The following is a 27,317-nucleotide window of genomic DNA, read 5'->3' as shown; positions in this document are numbered from 1 at the left end:
TATTCCAAGAGATAATCTTCATAGTTAATTACCAATTCCTAACTCCTTAAGAGTCTTATGGGTCCCATCTGCAATGTTCTTATTGGCCTCCTTGTCTCTAACTTTATGGTTAGAGGGTCGACCTGGGGAAGAGGAGATATACCCAACATCAACTTGAGCTATTCTGCTAGATTTCTTTAGAAGAGAAGCCGAGGGAGTGGTTCCTTTCTTGTTCCTGTGTTTCGGTATTTTCCACTCAGCATCTATCTTAAGAGCCACTTCCGGGTTACTGAGGATTTTGGAAATTTCTTCTTCGTTACCCCAGTTAGGGATTCTGGAAGCATTTAAATCATTGTTTACTATTTTTGAGCTCTAGTTTGAGTCTGAAAGGTTCATACCCAGTATTGCACATTTTTGGGCTTCTTGTATTTCAAAACTTGGCATGAGCAGTGAAGAATCAATCTTTCCTTCTTGGGAGCCAGGGATCTCCCCTTCCTCAGGTTGGTCATCTTTCTCTTGCAGTTCCTTTCTCGCATAAGTGTCAGCTACCACTTTAGCTATGTCATTTGAAGATTCAGTCTGATATTTCAATTCCTCTGTTCGAGTTGTAACTGAGGTGTTGACTTTGGTTGGCTCATTTCTCAATACTTCCTGGGTTGAAGGGCTAGAGATAGAAGTTGAGGAAACTTCCTTATTCTCCCCCAATGGATCAAAGCAATTATAGTCTTCTTCCTTATTCTCTAAGTTTTTAACTTGCCATACCATTTTTTCTGGAGCCTTTTGATTATCAGTCTGGGGTTTAGACTGCTTGGATTCTGCCTTTGGCTTGATTGGACATGATTTTGCCTAGTGGCCTACTTTTTTACAATGGAAGCAGGCAAAGGGGATAGATTCATATTCAATTTGTTGTTTCCATGTTCCCAACTTTGATACTAGATCTATCTGTTCCGACATATTTGCGTCATGGGATATCCCTACACAAAACCTAGCACGAGTGAGTCTCCTTTTTGAAGCTGTGACTGGGTCTATAGAGAGGAGTTCACCAAAGGAGTTTTCAATTCCTGAGAAGATGCTTTTTGCCCAATATCCAAGAGGCAAACCTGGTAGCTTTACCCATACTAGAACTTGTGCCAAAAGAGAGTCATTCATGTTCAAATTCAGAAGCCATTTTCGAAGAACCAACATTGTCTTTCCTACCATCCAAATACTCCCACATAGAATCCTTAATTTATCTTCTTCACATGAAAAAGTAAAAGATAGGAGGCCTTTAGGTAAAGCCAAGATTTCAACATTACCCTTTAGGGCCCATTTTCATTTAACATAAGCCCTAACAACTTTGATATTAGGATGCAAACCCATAAATTTGCCTACCAAGGAATTCGACATACTATTTATATTATGATCCAGAACTAGATCAGGAATAGAGATAGCGAACTTTCCACCAGAAGGATCAGAAATATTCTTGATAGGAGGTAAAGAGGATTGACTAGGTGGTTTAATTCCAAACAGGGAAGACCATTTTTTTTGTTTCTTTTCCGTTCTCCAAGGACTCATCACATGGGATGGGCCCCCCACTGGACCCCTCCCCCAAAAGCCTAGAGGAACCCTCTATCTTCTCTAGCAGAGTACCACCAGTCTGCGAGATGTCAACAACCTCCAAAATATCCGGAGGCTTATCCTTCTCTCCTATGGGGCCAACTACATTGTTCTGGTCGCTCTCACCATTGGAACCAGAGTTCCTGCCTTGCAGAGAATTTGAATTTTGAATTCTCCCATTGCCGTTTCCTACTCCTCCTAGCTCTCCCATTGCCTCTAACCATTGTAAGTGTTAGGATAAAGTTATATGACAAGTTGATTAGCTTGAAGACGCAAGTTTAATGGGGAAATTCACCAACAGGAAAAAGTTGGCCCTTGTTGGTTAAAAGATTTATCACCTAACTCTATATTCTCACCCCACAAAGGTGACAAGTGACAAATGTAACCATAGTTGAACCAGTCAAAATAAACTATCTACTAACTGATTCTCTACTTATTTTACAAGGTGGTAGCTACCTTCATATAATATTCAATGAATAAAGAGTTAACCAAAATGCTTTTAACCCAAAAGCAAGTAAGGAAAGAGATTTTAACCAGAAATATTTGCAAAGGCACGCACAAATACAAGACACTCTTTTTAGATTTTCTAGATTTTGAATCAACCGGATTACCAAAAAATATCATTCACAGATAATATTCTTGTAGCAACAATAAATTTAAATCATACACCATCTCAAATATAAATTCATCCACTGATAACCATTCAAAAGACTAAAAGGCATCCACACACCATAATTCAAAGATTATGTATATCTAAAAGCCACCAACAGTTTTTATATATTCAAAACTGTAAAATAGAAATATGCTTAAAGAAGTTTTTTCTCTTAAGAGTAAAACAAAGTTTGCCCAAAAGATCCTGAAATGAAACTAAGTCCAACTATTTAAAACATTAAAGTAATGGTTTCTTGAAGACAACCATTATTTAAAATAAGTATTTAGGCATCCCAACCAATAATTAAGAAAAGTAATAAAATAATAAAATTATAAAACTGCCACTGCCTACTTTTCTCCCAGTTTGTTATCATTGATGCTCCACCTCCTGTCCAACACATGTCGCTTCCTGGGCCTTGAGTTTTTGCCTACTCACGATACTTGTTCATAACCAGCTCCATGTTCGGGTCCTCTAGCATTGCTGTGATGCACAATCTCGTTCTCCATTTTGAAATTAACCCATTAGCAGTGGCTATGTTCTTGTGCATTTCATCAATGTCAAACTCAAAGGTAGTGGTATGCATTTGCAGGTGACACAATCCTTTAAAGAATTCCAAGGAGATGTTTTGAGGATCTCTGACGTTCTTCTGATAATCATCTTTGAACTGGCCCATCATTTTACTGAGTTCTTGTACATTTTCCTCAAAGTTGTCCATGAGGTCAACATTCAGAGCACTGAGGTTATCTTTTATTTTCAGCAGACCATTCAAGTAGTGTTTTAAAGCATTATCAATGTCATTGATATAATCACGATAGATCTTCTCTTTCCAATCCAAAGCTTCACACTGGGTAGGGTCAACTTCCTTAGAATGTTCTACTATTTTTTCAGTCGTAAGTGTGGCATGGTTCAATGACATGAGCTTTGCGACCTCCTTTTAAAGCACAAATATGCTTCCATGCTCTTTCCTGGTCTGCTGCAGCTCAACTAATAACTCCTTTCTTTTATTCCAAATGTTCACATATAACATTATGAATTTAGTGATGTAACCGACACCAACCCCATACATTCCATCTATCCACATAGTGACAACTTTAGCATACCCCCAAATTACATTTGACCTATCTCACAGTATCCAGATCAATTCCCTGTACATGCGAACTTGAAACCTCCCTAGTAGCAAGATTTGTGATAGATTAAATGAAATCCTTCGATGGCTGCACTTGGGATTGGAGCTCCAGGTTCTTTTTCTTCTATTCTTGGGCCCTTTTAATCAATGCATGGACTGCAAATTCGGCATGATAGACATCCCCTTCTAAAGTAGAAGGTCCCATATCCACATGGCTGATATTATAATCATTCTCTATTATGTCACTTGCATTCATGTCCCTAACAGGGTCAACAATTTCTAGGAGTTGATGACTAGATACAGAGTCAGAAATGATTTGAGACATTCCCTTAGCCTTATTAGGCTTGTGAGAACCTTGTAACAACAATGTGACTGTATCTATCTCACTGGAAATAGGGGTGGACATTTTTCTTTTCTTTTCTACCTCTGTTTTCAGCCATGCTAGAGAGGTTGTTCCAAGTCTTGTTCCTTTATTAATGGTTCTAGGAGTATTTTGCATAGGAGAGGAGGGGATTTCAAGCAAATAAGAAAAAGAATGATCATCAATTATTTATTGATAAATACCTTCAGAATCAACGAAAGGTGATTTCCCTTTGGGTGGCACAATCTTGTCATCCCACTCATAGGTTGATTTCAGTCTAGCAGCGGTTTCTTAAGGTCTCTCTCCATCGCCACTTGACTGAGAGATTTGGTTTAGTAACCTACGTGCAAACTTAGTTGTTGATGCTGGAACAGGGGAAGAGGAAACTGCTCCTTGCTCTCAGCGGGATGATGACTTTTGGCTTTGTGAGGAGCCGACCTATTGCTTCAACTTACCATTTAACCAATTAGACGTCCTCCTTAACACTAGAGAAGTACGAACCATTAGGTCTAAGACTTCTTCTTTAGACCAATCAATTTTGCGGAGGCCGCATCAACAAAATTATGATACTCTAGGTCAATAATAACCTCATCTTCAACCACATCATTAGGAACATTAAAGGAAACACCAAAAGTGTGGATTTGCTGCAGAGAGAGCCTCGTGAAACTTCTCTTAAACACTTCAGCATCGTCTAGACAATCCTCCCAGAAATCTTCGATCTCAGGCCAATGCATGTAAACTTTGGCTCCATACAAATAACGCTTCACATATCCCTTACTATCAAAACTACTTCTAGATGGCAAAGATAGAAAATGAAATTTCTCTAGAATCGTTCCCACGGCTTTAGCAGCGCTATTTGTTTTGCAAGAAAAATAAGTTGTGGATAATGGGAAGGAGTATCATTTCTTCCCCATGTTTAGGTATTTAATGTTTACAACAGCCATCTAGAGGCAAACTTCCAGAAACACAATATAACCAAATGGAAACCGAGGCACTTTTAGTGAGGCCTTCTCAAAACCCCCAATTCTAAGGTACATGAACTAGTCGAATTGGGTGTAGAAAATCCCAAATTTTGTCACCAAAGGTAGCCAACTCATGGGAAATCCATAGGCCAGGGTTCCCTTCTGATTTCTAGACCATACCCATTGAGAACACATCATTGACACAGGAAAAACATTGCATACCCTTTCACATGGTGAGTTGGGGGAATTTTTTATAGACGAGTGTGAATGTAGGGAGAGGATGGTGCAATTCCAGACCCGACCAAGCAGACTTTTGACTAGCTAGGATAAAAATCAGATATGAACACATATGAAAAACCAGTGATTGACAAAAATTCCACAATTGTTCATTCAAGTGATAGCTATTAATAGAGTCCCAATCAATAAAACTCTCAGGAGCACAAATTACTAGAATGAAATGACACATCCAAAAATCAAAAGAATCAGTGTAAGCATTTCCTGCAACACAATGCAAGAGGGCTATAATTTCTGCAACTTTGTCCTTAAAGTTAATCCTTTTTAATTTGGCAGGCAATTGAGACTACCTCCCTTTTTTGGACTTTAACCAAGTCCTGGCAATGCAGTTCATACACCAGTTCCCATGCGTTCGGAAATACTCTTTGCCAGCTAGAACATACATGTTTTTGGAGGCTTCTCTCTCAAGAAAGCATAAAGCGAGGGAGACACTTTTGGAATTAATCTATGCAATAACCCTTCCACTCTCTACTTGGATTTATTATGCTTTTGGGTTGTATCTTTCACAACATACAACTATTAAATCTGTACAGGGAACAACAAACGAAAAACCAACTGCGAAAGACAAGCCACATTGAAAAATTCTCTCCTGCAACAGAGTTCTCTCGCTTCCTTCAAGCTCTTGTAGAAAAGTTTCTAAGTTCAATTTCTCTACTTCCGTGTCTTGCACGCTTGCCCAATGATTTTGTATCACACTCTGCATGGACACAAGCTAGATAATGCACCTTGTGAAAACTCAAAAATGAAGGCTGGTTCAAAAATCATCTGCCACCCCATCTGTATACTCGAGTGATGTGACATGCCTTAAATGTTGCATTTACTTCGCCCTTTAAAATGGTCCTTTAATTCAGCTTATCCCTGCTGACAAGGCAAACAACGTTAGTCCGTACAAAGACTTAACACAAAGGCGGTGCCCCAAAACCTAGGTAAAACTTGACAAGTTGCTCAGTTGGGGAAAATATGAACTTAAGAACCTATAGTCGGGACTTACAAACTTTTCACAACCTGAGCTAGAGCGACCGAAGCACAAGACAATGAGAGATCAGGTGATCGAAAACTTTTGAAACTTTCTAACCCCACGACAAGTTTAGAAAGTGACACAACACATGACATGATTTTGGAAACTCATAAAGCCCGCGACTGGAAGCTTGAAACATGAAGTGAAAGGGAAAACTTAGGATAAATTGGATGGTGACTCCAAATTTAAAAGGGGGGCAAAAACCCCAGTTTTTTTTATTGTTCAAATACCCTTTGGATTGAATTTTTCATCAAAATTGAGAATTTTTTCTTGGATTGGAAGAAATATGCTATAAAAAATTTCAATTCTAGGAGAAAAACTATAAACAAGATTGGTCATGAAAAATTGTAGATTTAGAATAATACTTTAGAAATTAAAGATGGGTTGTTGTGTAGAAAGAACACTAATAACTATAAAATAAATGTAAAATATGCAACGACCAAGAAAATTTGAAGTCATATAAGATAGATAACACATAAGTAGGAAAAAAGGGGAAGACACTATATGGTGTGTTTGATATATGAGCTCACTAGTATACTTATATTATTCATAAATAATGTTGTTCTAACTTTTTAGAGCACCAACTATGGAGGATGAGGATCATGCTCATAGCGTGCTATCCCTTATTAAAGGTATACAATGAGTAACTTCTCAAGACTAACCACTTATTGACACATTCTAGAATTCAAACTATCAAATATTACCTAGGGTTAGGATATTAAAAATCTTAGGGGTTTTTCAATATATACCCATAGGTACAAAGAATCGTGTGGTCATATACATACTCTATCTAAGGCTTGGGTATTGGAGCCAAAATACTCTTCACTTTACTAGACCCTTTATGGGGAATCCAACTCAACAACTTTTTAAAGGATATTTAAAACCATTGACATAGGCTTTTTAACCTAAAAAGAAAAATAAACTACTTTCAAGGGCAAAAATGGATGAAAAATTTAGTGCAACTATTTTTCTAACCACCTTTTGATCACTGACACCTCTCTAGGGTGAGATGAGAATATTTTGTGGACAACTATAGATGGATCTAAATTGGTAAAACTACCTGTAGTAATGACCTTGGAAAGAGCTCTAATACCACTTGCAATGAACTTGCAAAACAAAATATATTGAACACACATAAATATTGCAAAAATGAGAGAAATATAATATTTTTATTTTCACAATGCCACTCAAAGGAGGCAATATCTTGATAAAGCATAAACTCCAATCACAAATATTCAAAATGCTTTTTATTTGAAAATTCATTACAATAAATAGACTTTCACAAGGTGACTACTAGCATTCCATGCATTTTGGATAAATATATTTTTCTAACAACTAGTGGGATAACTTACAAAGCATATGCATCCAAGTTAATACTACCTAGCATAAAGTAGAATGGGGCACATAAAATTCTTCATGACCTCTTCCACATGGCTCTTCAAGGTCATCACTCATGTCTTTAAATCTCTTTTCTTGATTATTTTTTTATTCCACCTACATGTTACAATCTTCAAATTGCTATCAATCACACAATCAAATCCATAAACCATCACATTAATTTATCATGAACTATAGTTCTTTTATACATTTAACATATATTTATAGTTGAAATACATAATGTGATACTTTATTGATTGAAATATATAATTATTTAATTGATTTCAATCATATTATAAAAATATTAAACATACATGTAAATGTTACAAGTTTATATTATAATGAAATATTAAGAAAAAAGCAAATAACAACCTCGAAATTCCAAACATTAGGATCTGCATTTTAGTTTTAGAGAATGAAGTCAATCATTATTGAAGATATCTTTCCAACTAGACAATACAATCCAATCCTATCATTGAGACACCTCATGAAACTCAACAAAAATACACATAATACATACAAAACGACCACCTCTTCTTCTGTCCTACTATACAAATAATAATTAATTATTAACTTATTGTTTCACTCTTATTTGGTGATAAGATACACTTAATAGCGTTGAGGAAGTCAAGGAGAGAAAGGTCAAAAGACTCTTTAGACATGAGGACTAATATCAATGGCGCACTCCATTAACAAACAGTAAAGCTTTTGACATGTATGGCGTTCATCCAAAGAAGGTCTTAACTAACCAGAGATCAGGCGAATCATAAGATAGATGGGTTAACGCAACAAACCGCTCCAATTACAGATGAGGTTCGAATTGAGAAAGATTGATGTAGACACAAAGAAAGTAGGCAAACTACTTGCTTGATTAGACACCACCTTAACGAAATCAAGTCCTAATGGAGGATGGACCTTAAAAAAAGCAGCCTCATCCCCCTCAAACTCCGGACATAAATGGTGGTCACCCATGGTCATTCGAAATCGGGTTGTAGAGGGCGGGAGCAGATTGTGAATGAGATACCTTAAAATCCAATTCAAGGATAACTCAAGATTCAATCATAATCTCTCCATCAACCTCATAGCCTACTCTAGAAGAATACAAAGTATATCCATTGCTTGTCAAGCACGGTCTGTTCGCTGAGGGGAATCTTTCATTTACTAAATTAAGCTAAAAAAACAGGATAAGCCTAGCAAACTACCATTCTGTTCGGATTCATCAATTGAATTGAATGAAAAGTTAATCCTCCCATGAGAAATTCAATCAGTAAGAGAGATCCATTGTTCTTCTCCTCGCTCTTCTCAGGCCGAGCTTCATAAACATTTGGATTCGTCTCTCTGCTTGTGAGTTCCTCCAAATCTTTTTCACCCACAGAGTTTGATTTACTATTCTGTTTAGATTGAAAAGCATATGTGCATGTGTAGATGAACAAGTATATTTCTTTTATGTCGGTTTTGAAGAACACAGGACTTACTTTTGATAAATGTACGTTTTGGTGATTGTAATAATCTTCTGCAAATTGGAATTGAAATTTGTCGAATATATATTCGACATTTCCATTGTTAAATCTAAATTGGAAATTTCTCTGAGTAATTAGCGAATCGGCCAAATAAACCCTTTTAAAATACCATTTTCATTGGCATTACAGTTTAAGGAATCTTTTTGAAAGGATACAAGTTCAATCAATTAATCAACTTCTTGAAATGGCCACAAAAATCGAATTTTTATATCAGTCAAGTCTCTGCGAATTTTTATCCCGAAGTAAGAAATTCCGCTCCCGTTAGTGCCTATTTTCAAGATGTGCTTCAAGCGAGTTTTTAAGCAGTTGAGTGTTTTTGGAATAGCAACTACCCCGACCCCCAAGGTAAGGTGCCACGCTTAAGGGGTATTATCTGCTCAATTTATTTTGGGACATGGGTTTGCCTTTGACCTGTTTTACCAGAAACAGAAACGGAAGGGGCTATTCCATTTTCAAACCCATTTTTCTAAAAGTTGGCCGTTCTTGGTCTTCAATGGACATTCAGCCAGATCACCAAAAAAAAGAAAATTTAGACAAATAAAAAACCTAACACTGCATGAACCATAACCTTTTCAACACATGTCCATAGGAATATCGATATTCTACTTCGATTTGTCATGTCCATAGGAATATCGATATTCTACTTCGATTTGTCACATTGAGCTCTTCATCGAGTACTGCCCTTTAATCGGTCTCCTCTAGGAGTATTTCACAGATTTTGGGCTGTATTTATTACCATTAATTGAATGACGTCTTCTGGTTTAACTCAGATTATGCAGCAATTATGTCTATTGTCCTCTGTGAACTTGTTTCTTTCTTCTTATCTCTCAAGAATGAATCTGATTGTGCTATACTTTTTGTCCTTTTGGAAGTTCGATAATACGTAAATTTTTTTTTTTTTTTATATAATTGTAGTAAAAATTGTTGGTAAATCTGTCAAGGAGCAGGCTTTCAGCAAGTGGATGACTGAAACATGGCGTGATATCCATCTCCCCTCTCTAATGGTATCTTATTAATTCAGTTCAGGTTGGGTGCAGATAAGGAACACATTTCACCTCAAGGGCCTTGTTTTTTTGGCAATGCTGGGCTATTCATCAGCCCTCGGCAGCCCTTTTTTAATCCCGAGCTGGTGGTTCTCTCTGTGGTACCCTTTTGGGTGTGCCTCTACCGTATCCCTTTGGTCTGCAGGTCAGAGGAAGGAATCTGTTTAATTCTGAATTGCATTCAGTCTTTTATCAAACTGGATCCTAGTTTTAATGGTTCTCAGGAGGGCTGTGCTAGAGCCTGTGTGCTTTTGAACCTTTTAAGGCCGGTCTTCCACTCCATTCTGATTTTTTTGACGGATGGTTCTTGGTCGCAAGATGTGGATATTGAAGGATTTCATTCAGGTGCTTCTGCCCCAATCGTTTGGAGCACAAACACTATATCCTCATTTGGAAAAAGGCATAGGGGTTCAGTGCTGCGTTGAGTCATTAGGTCTGAAAAGCCTAGCGAGGATTTCCTTTGTAGGAATCATGGCAGGTTCTTTGCTTCAAAAGATTCCATGGAAGAGAGACAGGTTATTAATCTAGAGGTTCAACAGTTGCAAATTGGTGATATTGTTAGTAGGATTTGGGTAGGTGCAAAAGAAGCAATGATTCATCAGCTTCGACTGAAGTAGATTCCAGTCCTAAAGAGTTAGATAGGGAGAATAACTACCCCTGTTCTTTGCTCTCTTAAATGGAATCTTATTTGCCTTCCCCCCTTGTTATTCTAAGCAAGTTATGCACTCATCCTGAAGCTCTCATGTAGGGGTGGTTTCTGAGAGAGGGAGTTTGAATAAGATGACAGTTCGCTTCGGGAAAACAGCACAAAATGTGGTTGATGGTAGTTAGTGTTCCTTGGTTGTTAGTTGCTCTAAGCTGCTTGCTAAGACTTGGGATTGATCTCTTGTCTCTGCTTGCGTTTTTTATTACCTCTTACTGTCTGTTTGCTGTTAGATCAGTGCCTTTGCTGTTCATTAACAGATTTTGTGCAGCTGGACTCTTCTGTTATTCCCTGTTTAAAGTTTCTCTGATGTTTGCTGGGCTTTGTTGTATCTGTGTTAACCTTTGTAAAGGGGTTTGGACTGTTTCAAAAACCCACCTTTACCATCTTCCAAAAATAGAATTGTAGTATCCACTATTTACACTACCTAACAAAAGCACAACGACCAATTTTTTTTGCATTTAAATACTAATCAATTTAGTGTTTAAAGGATTTCTTTAGCACAACTGATGGCATCAAGTTCATGATGCCATCATCATAAGTATGTCACACCAATGCGGAAAAGAATTCAATACCAAGGATGAAGAGAAGTCTATATCAAATCCTGACACGGGCAATCCAATAACTCAAAGGACAACCTATTTGGATTAGAAAGCTACATAGGACACATAATACAATTTGAAGAATTACCTATAGTTAACGAGAAGAAAATTAATCTCCTATTACATAACTAGGATCTATGGAATAATATGGCATTTCTAGCTTTGTTTGTCTGACAATGGTTACACTATTAAACTGTAGTCAAGAAGCATGAATTCTATCAACGAATCTATTCTAACCACTATAATTATTAACCTCACAATAACTACCTAAAATCTTCATAAGTACTATATCTCTAACTAACATAATCATTGATAATATTTGCTAATTGCTACCTAATAAAATAATTGTTTGCAATAAACCAGTTAAAATCCAAAACTAATGGACTTGGTCTAGTCTAAATTGAATAACTACTGAACATGCAGGAAAAGCTCGCAAACAGTTCTTACCATTGAAACATTGGAACCCTTGTTTCAAGGTTCAAACATGTTTCCTGTTTCATTTCCTTTTTATGGTAGCACTTATTTTGACAATATTTGTTATGTGTGAGGTTTGAAGCATTCTTATGTTTTTGGGGACCACTCTTTCCTATCTCAAGCTAGGATGCAGTAATTGAAGGGTACCTATTTGGTTGAATTCTCCTGGACATGCACTTGTTCTCAACTATTGAGATATGTTTCATTCATCTGCCATTCAAGATGCAAGAACTTCAACACTTTTGAAGGGTAACAACATGAATGTAAAGATGTGCCCTTTGGAGTCTTAATCTTGGGTTTGAACACTCAAATCACCTCCTAGCATAACCATCTCATTTGCCAGTTTGGATATGGGTTTGGGCTTCAGGTTCGGCAAATTGTTTTTCCTCAGGTTTGGTACAGCTGATTTTGCCCACACAATATGTTTACTTTCTTTCAATTCACAAAATCTGTTGCAGAAAACAAACAGAGCAAATAATACTTTCCAATATTCAAGACATGCTAAAAGAGGGATACAACAGCAACCAAACAGAAAATTCAATCATCATTGTCACAACCCCAGGTCCCCCTTAGCAGAGATCCTCCTCTGCAGCTTCTACCTGATGCCTCCTTAGGAACAACATATACTGTGTCTCTCATGGCCACCCTCTGCATCAGTGCTAATGATGGGAGAAACAAATTCCTCTTCCACAACTAAACCACCCTCAAAAACTAGTGCTAAACCAACAATGCCTTCAACTCGTAATGTCTCCTTTAGTCTCCTATATTGTGGGCAACACCGCATCAAGTAGTGTCGCATCAGTAGGAACAAACACTCTGTCAGTCTCCATGCCAACAAAGGCACCTATATTAGGAGCAACGTTTGGGGATAGGTAAATGAAGGGGTTGGAGGAACAAGAATCTTTACAAAAGTATCCAAATTTCCTTCATGATTGCTGCTTTTGCTACAGGATTTCTGAAAGTCATTGTTTTGAACCTTATATGATTTAGGCTTTTTTAGGTAGTTCCTTGGAAATTCCCCATGCTCATGGCAGAAATTCCTTTTGAATGCTATATAATCTAATTGATCATTTGTGAAAAAACACAATCTTTTAGTTTAAAATTAATGCGCTCAGGGAGCCTATTAATAAGATCCACAAAATATGGGCTATCGATAACTTCTTTTCTCTGGTTGAATCCCTCATCTTATATATCTCAATAGCATTTCCTACAACTCTTTAATACTTCCTCATTCCAAAAAAGCAAAGGAAGGGGAGTCTTACTCAAATCAGCACTCAAGACAAGGTACCTATTGTTTTCCCCGTAGGGTGTCAGGTTGAGACATTGCATAAATGATAGAAGTACACAGAATATATGGAACTCACAAGTGTTCTATTGATTCATAATAAGCCAGTACATACAATGATAGCAATATGTTCGACTACAATAGCATGTCCTAAGACTGGAAACAGATACAATATAAAGGAGTCGGTCAGTTACCCGGTGCCAACTGCCGACAACCGACGGGTTAATTGTCGATGCTAACACAATTTACCTTAATGCTTAATTACCCGACAACATCATCCCCCCCAAAAAGAAATGTCATCTCCGGACGACAGACAACCAAAATGGGAATGATGTACAAGCAAAATTGAAACCCAAAACAACAAATCACTGGGGAGGGCAAGAGGGCATCCCTGAAGAAGAAAGGGCCGCTGATGTTGAAGCCAACTGCGCCCGCAACCGCATCACCTGATCAGTTCGATAAGCAAGGTCCTGCTCGGCCACCAATTGGTGCTCTCGTGACCGCTTCACCCTGAATACAGCCTCCATGAGCTCCTTGTGCTTCGCCTCCAACTCTGCCGCAAGGCTGGTAACGCATGTCTCTGCTGTGGTCCTCATCTCTGACTCATCCGCCAGTGCTACTCTCATAGAGCTCAATTCTCTCTTCACCATGTCCAGAACCTCCTCCGCACGGCCGACTCGGGCCTTCTGCTGGGCCAACTCCGTCTCCAATGACGGGATGCGAGCGGCCAGCTCCGCAGCTCTATCTGCCTAGATCTGAGCCTCCCAGAGTCGGTAATAGCCATCCCGCACAGCTTGCTCAATCTGTCTCACCAAGGTCTGCACTAGACTCTCTCTGGCCACCTCCTGACACGCCACTCTGCTCTCATCTCAGGTAGGTCTATGGTCGGCCATCCCCGTGCCTTAAAGCACCTCTGGAATGCCTCTCCTACCCCCGTAGTAGCAAACTCACGTAGGCTCTCCAAGGCTGGCTGAACAATGGATTCCTCAACTGTGGAAGCTACCAACCGCTGAACTGCCCCCTCCATCTCAACAAAAAATTGTGCTACGGCAGTAGGCTGGGTCCTCCCTACACCTCCGTCTTGAAGGCCCATCCGTGAAGGTATCTCCTCCTTGCCACTAGTGGGCAAAACCATCTTTGCAGGATGCTCCACCAACTCGACTACCTCTACCTGCGTAGGATGCTCCCCCAAATCAACTACCTCAACCTGTGTAGGATGGCGAGGTGTAGCAGGTGGTGGCCCTACCTGAACTATGGGTGTGGAGGCATATAGGTCCAACCATGTGTCTGTGTCCTCCACTGCTTCCCCACTATCCTTTGCCTGCCCCATGCCTTCCATCCCTATTTCCTGTTCTGTGACAAGTGAGCGCACTGGAATACAAGGAGTGGTGGTCACTGCAGGTGTCTGCATTATAGGACAAGGATGCCTTTGCTCGAATGCTGGAATGGCCACTCCAGGGAGGACTCCCGTCGTCACCCCAGACGAGGAAAGTGGTGTCAATTCCCCATCCACATGCAGGAATGCTGGTGTGAATAACAACCGCCCTGCCCAAACCCCCTCTCCTGGAGGTCGTGCCACACCCCCTGCTGGCAGCCTGCGGGTTCCACATGGTACCTGGCCAAAAGACATTGCGCAGCCGCCCTTCGCCGCACCAGGGGTCCTTGTCGCCACCTCTACTTCGGCTAGCTTCGAGAGTCGGAAAGCAGTGTCCCCTCCTGAACACCTCAATGTCTCCTCGGACTCCACACTCTCGTCTGCACTACTCTCTGCCTGTCTTGAATCGGTGTCACTGGCGGACACCACCACCGGAACCTGCCTTCTCCGCTTCCTGCTGGTCTGACCCTCTCCACCAGCCGTGAGTGCATCCAACTCTGTCCAATAGAAAATAGCTGGCTGCAAGTAATCAATGCAGTCTCGTGGTCGCCACCCTCTCAGATTGGCTGGTACTTGTATTCGTACGGAGTCCAAAAACAACCCGATGGCATGGTATGGCATGTAAAAAACTTTGTGCTTCAGCATCAGGAAATTGTGGGCTCTATCCGATAACAAACTCGCCCAATCATATACCGTACCTTTCTTCAGGCCCTGCATCAGTGCAATCATAGGTACCGCTGCATCCGACGCCCTACTTGCGCTAGTTAATCGACTCTGCATCCAATCGAGCAAGCACTGCCAGATGCCAGGTTTCAAGAATGTTTTCTTTAACCCTCTGCCCTGTGGTGCGAGAATCCTTGCCCAGTCGACTGTCGTCAAGTCATCCCGACACATTTCTTTTAACAGTTGTGTTTTCCGTTCTTGGGACATCTTTGTTGTATTTTTGTCAATCTTTCGCCCTTTATCCGGGATGCCAAAAACCCTCTCGAAATAATCCGGATTGAAAGAAACTATGATATCTATATGCTGAAACTTAAATGATAACGTACGCAACTCTGGATCATAGGTTTTGATCATAGTGCGCAAGCATGGTTCAAATTCCTTAATAGAAAAGATGGGCATTTGTACTGCGTCATGGACGCGTGCTTTGGTAAGGGCTATTTTGGCCTCCATGTCAGCTGGGGTTAGGGCCTTTTCCCGCCATTGTCTGCACGTACTGCCAGCTAGTCCCTCAAACGTCACAGTGTCTGGCGCGACTTTGTGCGTGCGTGCAACCTGCACCACGGCCTCCCCCCTCGCATCCTGCTGATCACCCATTGAATCCTTTCCATGTTGTCCTCTCTGAGTTTCCTGTAGCCTCCTTCGCCAATCTACTTTCTTCAACTTTCTAGTTGCTTGTTCCATCAATTGAATTTTGTTTCCTGGGGTACGCGCATAGCCAATTTCGGTATGGTGGTACGACTGCCGTAGTGTGTACGACATGGCAAGTTTCGACCTCTTTCCCTGATGAAATGATGTAAGGAATATGTGCCTGTAGATCAAAACATCATCAATTCAAAACCCTATGGACTTTTCTCTTTCCCATGGACTAATTTGCCATCGTACGATCCCCCCCCCCTTTTTTTTCCTGTACCAATGAATCGTACGGTCTTTTTCATACACCAATGACCGTACGGGATTGTATGTCTTTCCTCTTTTTTGGAGTTGCGTCCGTATGGAATTGTTCCGTACACAAAATGTCTAGGTTTGTGGCTGTACGGATTTGTGTAGCTCGTTTGACGCCTTTGTCCGTACGGGTCTGCACGGAATTACCACGTATTAAAATGTTGTACTAATATGTCTTTGTCCGTACTAGTATGTCTTTGTCCGTACTAATCTGTTTGTACTAATATGTCTTTGTCTGTTCTAACGTACTAATATGTCTTTGTCCGTACTAACATGTTCGTACTAATATGTCTGTACTAATGTGTAACATTCCGTACTTGGCAATGCTTCCCGTCAATCTGGCAATGATTTTCGTCGATCTAGCAATGATTTCCGTCAGTCTGGCAATGATTTTCGTTGGTTTGGCAATGATTTCCGTTGATTTGGCAATGATTTCCATACAGGAATTTCCTTCTCCTTGGCCCCAGTCCGTACGGAATTAAGACTGTTATTTTCCTTTATGTCTCTACTGACTAGGTCCCATTTTCATATTCGCCAAAATTAAAAACATTGCTTGTAAAAGAAATAGCACAAATGGTGTTTTTTTTTTCAACTTATAATTTTTTCAAAAAAAAAATTTCAACTTAAATTTTTTTTTTTTCCAAAATTTTTCAATTTTCACGGTCTGGGCATTTCTGTTGTTCCCGGTACACCTTCAATTTCGAGTTGTTGACTTCCTTGGTTATTTCCTTGCCGTCGAGCGTCCACAGTTTAATGGCTCTGTTCGCACCGACTTCGCGAACCTTAAATGGACCCACCCACTTTACCTTGAACTTGCCAGGCTTTATTTCATTGCATCCGTTAAACTTTAGCGCAAGTTGTCCGGGAGTAAACTGCATTCTTCGCAGGTGTTTGTCGTGCCACATTTTCTGCCTCTACTGTGCCGTCTCTATCGCCCACTGAGCCATCATTCAGCGCTCATCCAATTTGTTCAAGGTGTACAACCGCTCTCGGAGCAAAGACTTTGCACCATGAATTCCACTGGCACCACCGCTTCCTGCCCGAACATTAACTGGAAGGGGGTCTATCCTGTGGTGACCTTATATGTCATCCGATATGCCCACAGTACCGACGGTAAGCGTTCTTCCCAATCTTCCTTCTCCACTCCGCAAGACTTGTAAATCACAGAGATGATTATTTTGTTTGTTGCCTCGGCTTGCCCGTTCGCCCGAGGATAGTAGGGGCTTGATAAGGAGTGGAATATCTTGAACTTCGTCGTGAGCAACCGGATTATATGATTGACAAAATGTCCTCCCCGGTCACTCGTCAATTGGATTGGAATCCCATATCGTGTAATGATTTGCTCGTAGATAAACCTTGCCGTACTGACGGCCGAATTGTCTGGCAGAGCCCGTGCCTCGACCCACTTGGTCAAATATTCTATGGCCACCACAACGTATCTGCACCGTCGGGCTTGACTTGCCTTCAAAGGTCCGATGAAATCCAACCCCCATCGTTCAAACAATTCTTGGGCACTGGACGGGTTGAGGGGCATAAAATCCCTCTTCAGCGGCCTCCCCGCCCATTGGCACGTGTCACAACTCGTCACCCACTCTCGGGCGTCATTGTGCAGTGTCAGCCACCATAGCCTTGCCAATAGAACTTTCTTGGCCGTGGTGTCGAGCCCCATGTGCCCTCCTGTCGGGCCTTCGTGTGCTTCCCGTAAAACACCTTGAATTTCTTCCTCCAGGACACATCGTCGTAGGACCTGGTCAGGTCCCATTTTATACAAAAGGCCATTAATGAGTTGAAACGTCTTACTCCTTAGTACGAACTTCCTTTGCTCCCCTGGTGGCATCTCTCTAGGGAATTGTGATGTTGATAGATATTCCCCGATGCTTGTGTACCAGGCAGGAAGAATAGCAGTGCGGAATAAGTGGGCGTCTGGGAAGTCTTCATTTACTCCTTCCGCCGGTTCCCTTGACTTGATTCTAGATAGCTAGTCGGTTATCACATGGCTTTTCCTAGGTCGTACAATAATGTTAAATGTAAACTCCTGCAGCAGCAGCAGCCATCGGCTAATTCAGCCCTGAATGATTGGCTTATTCACTAGGTACATTAATGCCTGGTGGTCCACATAGAATGTGAACGGTGTGGCCAGTAAGTAATGTCTAAACTTCTGGACGGAGTACACCATCCCTAGGGCTTCCCTCTCTGTTGTACTATAGTTTTTTTCCGCCTTTGACAGGAGTCTGCTTGCGAAGTATACCGAGTGATCTAGCCCGTGATCGCCAACCTGCGCCAGTGTGGCCCCTATGGCAAAATTTGATGTGTCGATGTGTACATGGAACTCTTTGTCCCAATTCGGATATGTCAGGATTGGCGCACCTACCAACCGTGACTTCAGTTCTTGGAAGGCCTCTTTCTGAGCCGTCCCCCATGCGTACTGTTCACCTTTCCTCGTCAGCTTGTCCAAAGGGCAGGATACTTGAGCAAATTTTTTGATAAACCGCTTGTAATACCCTATGTGTCCTAGGAAGGATTTGACTCCCATGACATCTATCGGTGCCTCCATTTCCACTATCACCCGAATCTTGTCCGGGTCAGTCTTGAGTCTAGCCTTACACACCATGTGTCCTAACAGCTTCCCTTGAGGCACCATGAATCTGCATTTTTTGGGATTGAGTGCTAGGCGGGCTCACTTGCATCTCTCCATGCATTCGCCAAGTGCGGCCAGATGTGCATCCTGGTTACTGTAGATGGACCAGTCGTCAAGGAACGCCCTGAAGTTCCCTATTGACATCTTGTCAAATATGTGAAGGATTATCCGTTGGAATGTCGCTGGCGCATCACATAACCCGAACGACATTTGGTTATACGCGTACACGCCATCTACCACTATGAAGGTCGTTTTTATTTTGTCCTCTTCAGCAATGGATATCTGGTTATACCCAGAAAATCCATCCATAAATAAATAAATTTCATGACCGGCCACTTCCTCCAAGATGCTATCCGTAAATGCTATTGGAAACGGGTCCTTTATGGTGACCACGTTAAGGCATCTGAAATTGAAGGCAGATTTAGATCTGGTTTGCATCCTTTTTAAGGGATATCACTATGGGCGACACCCACTCGTTGGTCTGAACTTTAAAAATAATCTCGGCTTCGAGCATACGCTCAATTTCATCATTCACTCTCGCAGCATAGTTTTTATTCATTTTGTACGGCCTCTTCTGTACAGGTGCGACCCCAGGTACGAGTGAAATTTGGTGTACGCACAGTTCTGGCGACACCCCTTTGAGGTCCTTGTACGTCTAGGCGAATACATCCTTGTATTCCATGAATATTTTAAACGCGGCGGCTTTCAAGACCGGATTCCAGTCGTCGCCAACCAGGATGTTCCTTGACTCTGCTTCCGTGCCAAGGTTTGTAGGTTTTACGGACTCTTCATACCGGATTGGTTTCGTCATGTCAAACCTATGTGCTGGTGTCTCGTTGACAAGAGCATCCCCTTCCATGTATTCCTCGTATGCTGGTGGAAATTCATTTTCGTCCGGCTCCTCGTTAACCTGCAACATGTTGCACCCATGCAGCAGCTCGTAGTCTTCCATTTGCCAGTGGAAGAGCCCATTAAGGGAATCGGTCTCATCTTCCGAACATCCTTGGATTTCCAGGACGCCTTCCTCATCCGGTTCCCTTCCGTACTTTCCTTTGTCAACTCCGCCCTTGCCGTCTGATTCCGATTCTGACGCGAGTTCTTCACTCACGAGTTGTGTTTTCAGGTCGATAATAAATTTTCGCCTGTCTTTCTCCATGTACAGCGTGTTACGCTTCCAGTTGTGATTCACTCTGGCCGCCACCAACCACCCTCTGCCAAGAATGGTGTCGTATCCTTTCTTGGCGAGCGGAATCACCATGAAGTCGAGGACAAATGGTTGTGTCCCGATGGTCACTTGTTGCGCCAGGAGCGTTCCAAGAGGCTTGATACCATGTTGATCCGCTCCCAGTAAGTTGAAGGTTGACGGCCATAGTGTCGGCTTGCCAAGCTTCTTCCAGGTTTCTTCTGGAAGCACATTCACTCTCGACCCATCGTCGACAATGCTGTCAGTCAAAATGGTGCCAAGTATTCCCATTTCTACCACCGCCGGGTGCCGACCACTGTATAGTGTCAGGACCAATGGGTCTGTTGGTGTTCCGCCAGGAACATCCGTATTTCGAGTCACCCGACTTTGTGGAGTTACTTGCACCGTGCGTAGGAGTGTCGTACGTAATTGCGGCATCGTTTCCAGGAGGTCCTTCATCGTCATAGGTACTTCAATCTGCAACATTTGATTCAGGATATTTTCCTCAGCCTCAGAGCGGGAAGTACTTTCCGCTTCTTGAGTGTTCCCTTGTGCCAACATTTCCTTCGCCACTTCAGCCTTCGCCTCCAGTGCCTGCTGCTTCTCCGTGCGAGGGTCCGGGTATGTGGCCTTCTTTGCCTATGACCTTGTGATTGCCAATACCCGTTCCTCTGTCCTGTCAATGTTGAGCAGGTTCACTCCAGACTTTGGGCAAGTTCCATCATCGTGGTCTCCAGGCCCACACCATTTGCATAGTTTTTGTGGAGTTTCTTTTGAGGTGCATTCCCTGGCAAAGTGGCCCCATTGATTGCAGGCTCGGCACTGGATCATTGGCCGTCCCTTCGCATCATATTGGATCCGGCCCCTGTTATTATTGTTATTATTGGTCTTCCCCCCTCGCCGGTTGTTCCGGAATCCGCCAGATGATGCATTATTGTTGGCGGTTTGCGAAGTTTCAGCGACCGGCTACTCTTGCGTGAAGAGAACTTGTTGGCTCCTGGTTTTCATATTGTAGGGACATTCCTTTGTCAAATGTTCGGTAATCTGACAAACGTCGCAGAAAGCCTTCTTGGGGTAGGACCCCTTGGTGTGTCCATCACTCCTATAGTCCGTACACCACACGTCATTTTCTTCCGTCTTACTTGTACTCCTCTTCATGGCTTTGAATTCTTTCAGCATTCGTTCCATATCCTTTTGGCGTGCGTGCACCTTTTTACTCGATTCGCCACCGCTGCTGCTTTCCCCGTCAGAGTCTTCATCATCGTTGGATGAGTATTTATTACTTTTCTTCTTCTTTGACATTTTGTGTTTGCTCTCGAGGTCCATCGCCCTATTATAGGCGTCGTCATATGATGTCGGGGGTACAATTTTCATCTTCTTCTGTAGGGAGGATTTCAATCGTTCAACGGACCATCGTTTCTTCAACCCATCTGCGGGTTGGCTTTCCATTTTACCCAGCAATTCTTTCAGCCTCTGGCTATATGCCTGTACTGTCTCCTTGGGACCTTGTTTGGTACTGTATATCTCGGCTACAATTTCATTGTCATTACAGAGCAACCGAAACTCCTCCTTGAATTCCTTTTGTAGATTGGCCCATGTGGCCACTTTTTGCTTGTCAACATCGAAGTACGAATCTATGGCAACTCCGCGTAACGTGGTTGGGAACTGCTATACCCACTCATCCTGGTCCGTCACTTCGTTGGCGGACCAAATAGTTTCACATGTACGACAGTGCCGTACGGGGTCTTCCTTGCCATCCCCTATGAACTTTGGCAATTTTTGTTTACTTGCCATCCCATCGCCAAGTCTCGCTCCTTCGATGCCTTGTGTGCTTGTACCTGGTGATCCTCCGCCTCCGCCTCCTCCACCTAACTCTCCACTCGTGGGTCCTCCGGAGAAGGTTACTGACCCCGAATCGAACATATTGCCTCCCGTACGGTACCCTTGTGCTCCCCCGTCACCTTCGGTCGTCTCCCTCCAGTTGGTTGTCTCCCTTCGGTTGTCCTTCAAAATGGACAAGTTCTTTAGTAGGTCTCTGGTAGCGTCGATCAGGTTTAGATTTCGCCTTGTTTGTTCCACCAACTCTTCGCGACTTCTTATCTTATGGTGGTATTCTGGCGAATTGTAGAGTTCTCCTTCGGCACCATCGTGACTTCTTCTAGGTTCCCTTCGGGCAACCCTACGACAGTGTAGAGAGTGTAATTCTCTCTGTCTACCTCGGCCTCTGCAACATCTGTGACACCTCCTGGGTTCCCTTCGAGTAACCCCTCGGCCGGTCGTCCGTCGGCAAGCTGCCTTAGCTTACACCTTCGTTCTATTTGTTGTCTGAGATTCAACGCTCTGTGCCACTTCCCATTCGTCACCTTGTATCTTTTTATTTTTGTCTTTATTTAGTATATTGGGCATAAATCACTTCCGTACACAACAAGCACACACCATGTACAAAAAACGAAAAAAACTTTTATTACTTCATCCCTTGTACATAATGTATGTCACTGACATACTCATTAAAATGGGGGTGCTCTTATTTATTCTCTCTGACCGTCAGAGTTCATGTATTGCGCTCATCTTCTTGGCGCTCCCTAAATTCCCGTAGAATTTGCTGCCGTCGGTTCTCTCGGTAGATGTCTTCCCTATGGTTCTGGAGAGCCAAAAATCCTTGTGCCAAAAGGTTAGGCAGTTTGCTCATCAACAGATTCATAGCGGGGCTTACTCCAAGTGAACTCCACACAGCATCTTCTGAGACATCTTCGGCGGTGGCTTCCCTCCGTAGGTGTGTTTCGATTGCCGCCTGTAGGATGTAGGAGAAATCCTTCGTGAGTGTCTTTTCCCCCTCGAACAATTCTTCGGGTTCTCTGTCAGGGTCACTCGTTCCTTCTAGTAATGGTTGTCCCATTATCCGTGTGCCATGTAGTACGTCCTTTTCCCATTGCTCCTAGGTTTTTACTTAGGCAACGATGCCAAATGTTTTCCCCGTAGGGTGTCAGGGTAAGACATTGCATAAATGACAGAAGTACATAGAATATATGGAGCTCACAAGTGTTCTATTGATTCATAATAAGCCAGTACATACAATGATAGCAATATGTTCGACTACAATAGCATGTCCAAAGACTGGAAACAGATACAATATAAAGGAGTCGGTTAGTTACCCGGTGCCAACTGCCAACAACTGACGGGTTCACTGCCGATGCTAACACAATTTACCTTAATGCTTAATTACCCGACAACACCTATATTGGACCAAAATCAACTATTTAATGATCTACATACAAACCAAAGGAGCCCATGAACCAAGACCTAGTCCGGAAAATCAAATCTTTAATCCACATAATGAGATGTTGATTGTGTTGATTGTAACTAGGGTTATATGGGTTCGGATTGCCTTAAGGCAACATCCGAACCCCTTGTAGGACCGGGTCCTATCCTAGGGTAACGTGACCCTATCTTATGCACAATCAAATACCACGCTATGCAAAATACACACCATTTAATTATTGGCGCCAAAAACCCAAGGAGGCCGACTTGCATTTCAAGGAGTAAAAGATGTATATAAATAAGTGACAATTTGCAAGTCAACACACATTCATTTCATTTTTCATATATGCAAATGAGAAAACAGCTCTGCTCATCAAGTGCGAATTAATAAGGAAGAAGGCGAATTCATCCAACTTATGCGAATTTGTGCAAGATGACCTAGGTTGTGTTGTGCAACTTGAAGGACATAGAAAGAGCAGATCTGCTGCACAAATAGATCAGATCTGATAGAAGAGCTAAGTATTGTAATTGTGCATTTTAAGAGGAGAATATATAATCTGACCTGTGGGTCTTTCATGCTGGGTTTTTCCTCATTAGAGGTTTTCCCAGGGTATGCTTGTTGTCTACTGTTTTATTTCTGATTTATGTTGACTTATTAAATACTGCAAATCTGATTACAATCTAGGGCATATTTAATTTATGTTGGTCTAATAAAATACTGTAAATCTGATTACAAACTAGGGCATAATTAATTATCTAAATCTGATTAACATACCTAAGGTTTAAAATCTACAGATTGTGCCTTGAATCTTTGGCTTCCATTCTTTGTTTGCCTAGTTTTCCAATGATTTGATAGAGGGCCAAGCAATTGTAAAGTTGCCTACCAAGGCATGCTTGAAATCTAGACAATCTGATCCATTGATTCCCCATAAGAGATGTCAACTGAGGGTAATCTTTATGCATGCTAAATATCTCTATTTGAATGTGTTTCTTATTTTGTAATAGTTAAAGATTTGTAAGAAAAAAATTACAATCTCCCCCATTAGATTAGTGTTAGGAAGCATTTTCTACACCTTTGCTTCCTTTTAAGGGAGAAGTAAAGCCTTGGAAGAGCCATATGGCCACCAAAATCCTAGAGAGCTCTCCTATGTGGCCTCATAAGTATGTCATCATACTCTTATATAATTAATTATTATGCTACTTATATATATTATATATAATATTACAAGTTAATATTTATATTTACTATATCTAATATTATATTTATATAATTAATTATATTAAGAACTAGGCAATAACAATCCTTTATATTATATCAAAATATAATTTTTGATGTACATGAACAATGCCGATGTAAGGTGAGATTCATTCAACAATAACCAACATATTATATTAGCATAATGAGGAAATCATCAACCCGATTTCTTTCAAGGCAATGACACCAATGTTTTCTCTCCTATCCTATAAAATGAATACTTGAAATAGTGAATAGAATAAATAATGCATACCAAATAGAGGAGTAAAAATATATCTTTTTTTGCACATGAATTTATCACAGAACTAGACCAGAGATGGTCAATCAAGGATCCAATTCGATCTAACTAGATCATATTGATTTCCTTGATAATATAAAATCTATTTAAAGGACCCAACCGTTGCCAAAAGGAACACAACCAAATGCTTGTAACTACCTGAAGTTGACAAACAATGAATACATAGTCAGATAAATCATATTATTGAAACTCAATAATAGGCACTGTACACTAACTATAGATTCCTTAAGATAAAACTGCTCAAGATATGCAAGTTTCTGATTTTCAAGTTCTAAGGACAGATTTTGGCTCAAATATTCGTTAAGGGGACATCAACATGCTAAAATTTTTCATAGAAGACATTAAAGAAAGAGTGATGAAGGATGCTGAAGATAAAGTGGTTTTGAAGGCTGAAGTCAAACAGCCTCAAGAGTATATAACTCATGTCTTATAACCATCTCTAGCAACAACATTTGTTTATACCATAGGTTTTATATTCTACCAAAGATCAAAAAAGATTTGATCATCTAGTTGATTATGGTAAGAACTTAGAAAAATGGTTGGAAGGTGTAAGTGAAAATGGGTGCGAAATTTATAAACTCGATTCACTCTCTGCATGCAAGTATATTGCATGTATAATTTTAGTGAAGTAAATCTAAGACATGCACTATTCCATTCATCAACTAAACTGAGTTAAATCTGGATCAAATATATTCTAACCATAGTTGCACTTCCATGGTCACATGCAACAACTTTCTCATATGTCATAAGGGTGCAAGTGTTATTTTAAGAGTAATGAGATTAGAAATTAGAATTTACAAGCCAATTAGACAACCATGAATATATCAATCAGAATTAATGATATTGGTATATAGATTTCAGTCCATATATACATTCTAAAAGGGTGCCACCAACAAGAGCAAGCGTGAATTCACTTGTTGATGCCTTCTCAAAAGAACAATTAACATAAGCACATCTTCAACACTTCATTCAGCATTATATTTAATTTAATTAAGTCTTCCAAATGATCTAATATATCTTCTTTAATAAAATAAATGACAAAGTATCTAAAGCTACCTCTTAACCCCTTACACATGTTGTGTCACTAATCCATACGGCAATGCAGCAACTGCCATATCAAATGGGCATTTCTTTTTAAGATATTTGATTTATCATCCATAGTTGTTAAATGTAAATATTTGTGCCTCCACTTCTTTTTTAAATGGATAGGATTGTGTTTTAGAGCGATTCATCTTATCTTTCAATCAAATTGGCTTTTTTGCAACTGATTTCTCTGGTCCACAAATGATGCAAAGTTTGATTTTTGTTTTAAAGTAATATTTAAAAGCTTTTTTTGTTTTTGTTGCTTAAGGAGGTGTGTGCAAATGGTAGGAAATGTAAGTTCCATGATACCAAGGCTGGTGATTATTCTGAGTTTGATTATGGTACTATGAAGTATTTTCCAATGATATTTTCTTTGCAATAATAAGAAATATGGCTTCATGCAGGCTCTATATTGCTAAAATTTACAACTGAAATGGAGGCAGTAAGGTCTTATCGATACCATGTTGAATATCTGACTCAACAATATTCTATGACAGAACAAAAACTATGGTTTGCATCTACAATAGTTGGCCTTGTCATGTGTAGAATTGTAAGTATTTTGTGAACCTACATTGCACTATGATCTTATAGTTTATTATGTGAAGGAGATTACTCAGCTTTTTCCATTAGCAACTCTATAATTTGTCTTCTGATTCTATATTGTCCTATAACCGAGAGAACAGGTCAAATTTGGTAATGCAAATAAAGTAAAAGTCAAAAGAATGAAGTTACTCACTATAATTGTAGATATCCTCTTGGGTACGCTAAAGGGATTGTACTCTGATAAGTGAATCAGCTACAGTTTAACATTGTTGGTATCGCCATAATGAGCCAGCCAGTAGAATTTTCTAACCTTGGATATGTTGACTTAAGATGATGCATGAAATATTTGAGTTTTTCCCCTTGGTTTTAAACATCTTGTATAATATTTGAAATTTTTTGTCAATAATTGAGGTATCATATAGGAAGAGTTAGAAAATATTTATGAACAGCCCATTCAAAAAAATGGGATTCCAAATACAAGGGCCCATACAAGTGAGGAATGCAACTAGATGTGATAGATGTATGGTATCGTCTAGTATTATTCTATGTTGTGAGTATGATGATAGAAATGAATCAAGAGCTTTTGAGTAAATAAAATTCACGTGGATTTAATTACAACGCACGTGTGGTGGCATTCAAATACCTTGGAACTAGTCAAACTATAAGGAGAAGCTCAAGTAAATACATGTGGCATCGTAACCTTCTTGAATGAGTTTTCCATTAGAAAAATGGAGTCAAACCTTTCCTAGACCCAAGTAAATGTTGGCATGTGCCACCTTATAATTAGTTATTGTCATTATTATGTGACAATTCCCTCACTATTTTCCCTAGTTGCATTATATTTTTGTTTCAAAAGAGGAATGGCATTTGGAATTTTAGCAAATGAAGAATGAAGAATATATGGTAGTGGAATGTAACGTGAGTTTTTTCTTTTTGTTTGGTTATGCGTGTCAATGTATGATGGAGATATGTGTTAAAAATTGCAAGCCTACACTTCTGGATATAGATTTTTTGTTGATTGTACAAG

The 27,317-nt window shown here is 40.6% G+C and overlaps 1 protein-coding gene across 2 annotated transcripts in view; it reads left to right on the top strand.

Annotated features, from left to right (window-relative positions):
- Positions 1–8,029: 8,029 nt before the first annotated feature.
- Positions 8,030–27,317, top strand: part of LOC131073095 (uncharacterized) — a 71,512-nt gene continuing 52,224 nt past the window's right edge. Inside the window, exons 1-2 of one of the 2 annotated variants that reach the window (XM_058009462.2) lie at positions 8,030–8,709; positions 26,152–26,297. In XM_058009462.2, coding sequence (XP_057865445.1) covers positions 26,181–26,297 — 117 coding nt within the window. In that variant the 5' untranslated portion in view covers positions 8,030–8,709; positions 26,152–26,180. The remainder of the gene's footprint in view (positions 8,710–26,151; positions 26,298–27,317) is intronic. The other variant, XM_058009461.2, reaches the window with a different exon arrangement.

This window comes from Cryptomeria japonica, chromosome 7 (assembly GCF_030272615.1).
Source record: "Cryptomeria japonica chromosome 7, Sugi_1.0, whole genome shotgun sequence".
NCBI lineage: Eukaryota > Viridiplantae > Streptophyta > Pinopsida > Cupressales > Cupressaceae > Cryptomeria > Cryptomeria japonica.
The sequence above is the reverse complement of the archived record's forward strand: the minus strand, read 5'-3'. Positions and strand labels throughout refer to the sequence as shown.